The sequence below is a fragment of the Hydra vulgaris genome, chromosome 01 (assembly GCF_038396675.1).
Source record: "Hydra vulgaris chromosome 01, alternate assembly HydraT2T_AEP".
NCBI lineage: Eukaryota > Metazoa > Cnidaria > Hydrozoa > Anthoathecata > Hydridae > Hydra > Hydra vulgaris.
Window position 1 is genome coordinate 64,721,225 of NC_088920.1, and position 1,276 is coordinate 64,722,500.

General features: G+C 30.2%; 1 protein-coding gene across 1 annotated transcript in view; it reads right to left on the reverse strand.

Annotated features, from left to right (window-relative positions):
• Positions 1–280: 280 nt before the first annotated feature.
• The window catches only part of LOC100215322 (prefoldin subunit 2), a 17,775-nt gene continuing 16,779 nt past the window's right edge, over positions 281–1,276 (reverse strand). The window contains exon 3 of the mRNA XM_065788942.1: positions 281–515. Coding sequence (XP_065645014.1) covers positions 342–515 — 174 coding nt within the window. The 3' untranslated portion in view covers positions 281–341. The remainder of the gene's footprint in view (positions 516–1,276) is intronic.

Sequence of the window (1,276 nt, forward strand, 5' to 3'; positions counted from 1 at the left end):
AAAAATAAAATTTATGCCAGATAAACATTGAATTTTTATCTGGCATACATAATCGTAATTTATGCTCGGAAATTATTAATACAAATTGTATGATGTACTTATACATCATGTATATATTTATTTAACATTCTTTAAAGAATAAACAATATAAATAGGATAAATTTTCGAAAGATATTTGCCTTAACAAATATATTCATAATAAAATTCTAAATTCAAAAATTTTGAAAACCAGCTAACTAAGTTCAAATGTTCAAGGAGTGAGAAATTACAAAACAAAATATTATTACAAAGAGTGTAGTTCACAAAAAGTCCTTGACATTAAATTTTTTTTTATTACGCGTTTAAGTATCTTTTTGCGTAACCAAAACTCCCGAAAAATTGTTCTGCGCATTCGGATTGCTGTTTTCTTTTTCTTTTTCGCCCCTAACAACGATATTATGTTCTGATCGATATTTATTTAGTTCTTCTCCTTTTTCGTGGAGCTGAGAGTTCAGTTTCTCAATCACTTGCTGTATCTGTTATAATAATTTCAATATGTAATTAGAATTATTAGACACACACAAATAAATAAATAGAATTTATATGTATATATATATATATATATATATATATATATATATATATATATATATATATATATATATATATATATATATATATATATATATATTGTGTTGATAAATATCGGTATAAAGTACTCAATAAAGAGTAGAGTAAATTATATTATGTAAAATTAAATAACAGCTGGTAATTAAAGAAACACGATTCCGAGTTTCACGCCTAAGGCGATTATCAGATGGTACAATTAATCTTAACGACCAGAGTTGATAATGCCGCCTGGCGGCAAAGTAACTCTCAGCCGAAAGGCTGATTTTTTAGGAAGGTGGAAGCTGTTGGCAGCGGCCTCCCAATCAATTTTTCGCCTCCAGTAGCCTCTGCTCTTCTATTGGCGGCCACAGCCAGAATTATTTTTTGAAAGCAAAATGTTTTAAAAGCCGACGCCATTAGGGAGACGGAAGCCATTGGTGGCCGCCTTAAGAAAAAATCGTGGAGGCAGAATTATTTGGAGGCCGCCTCCAATGGCATTTGCCTCCCAACTAGCTGCGACCACCAAATTGGAGGCGGAAATATTTGCCTCCCGTCGGCAGATGTAATGAAAAATAATTGCTCATTTGCTTTAAAGCAATTAAATATTAACTAGAAACAATCGTTAAATATTTGACATCAAGTTTTATTTTATTTGATTATTTGCAAAAGTTTTGAGTATTTAAAAAAA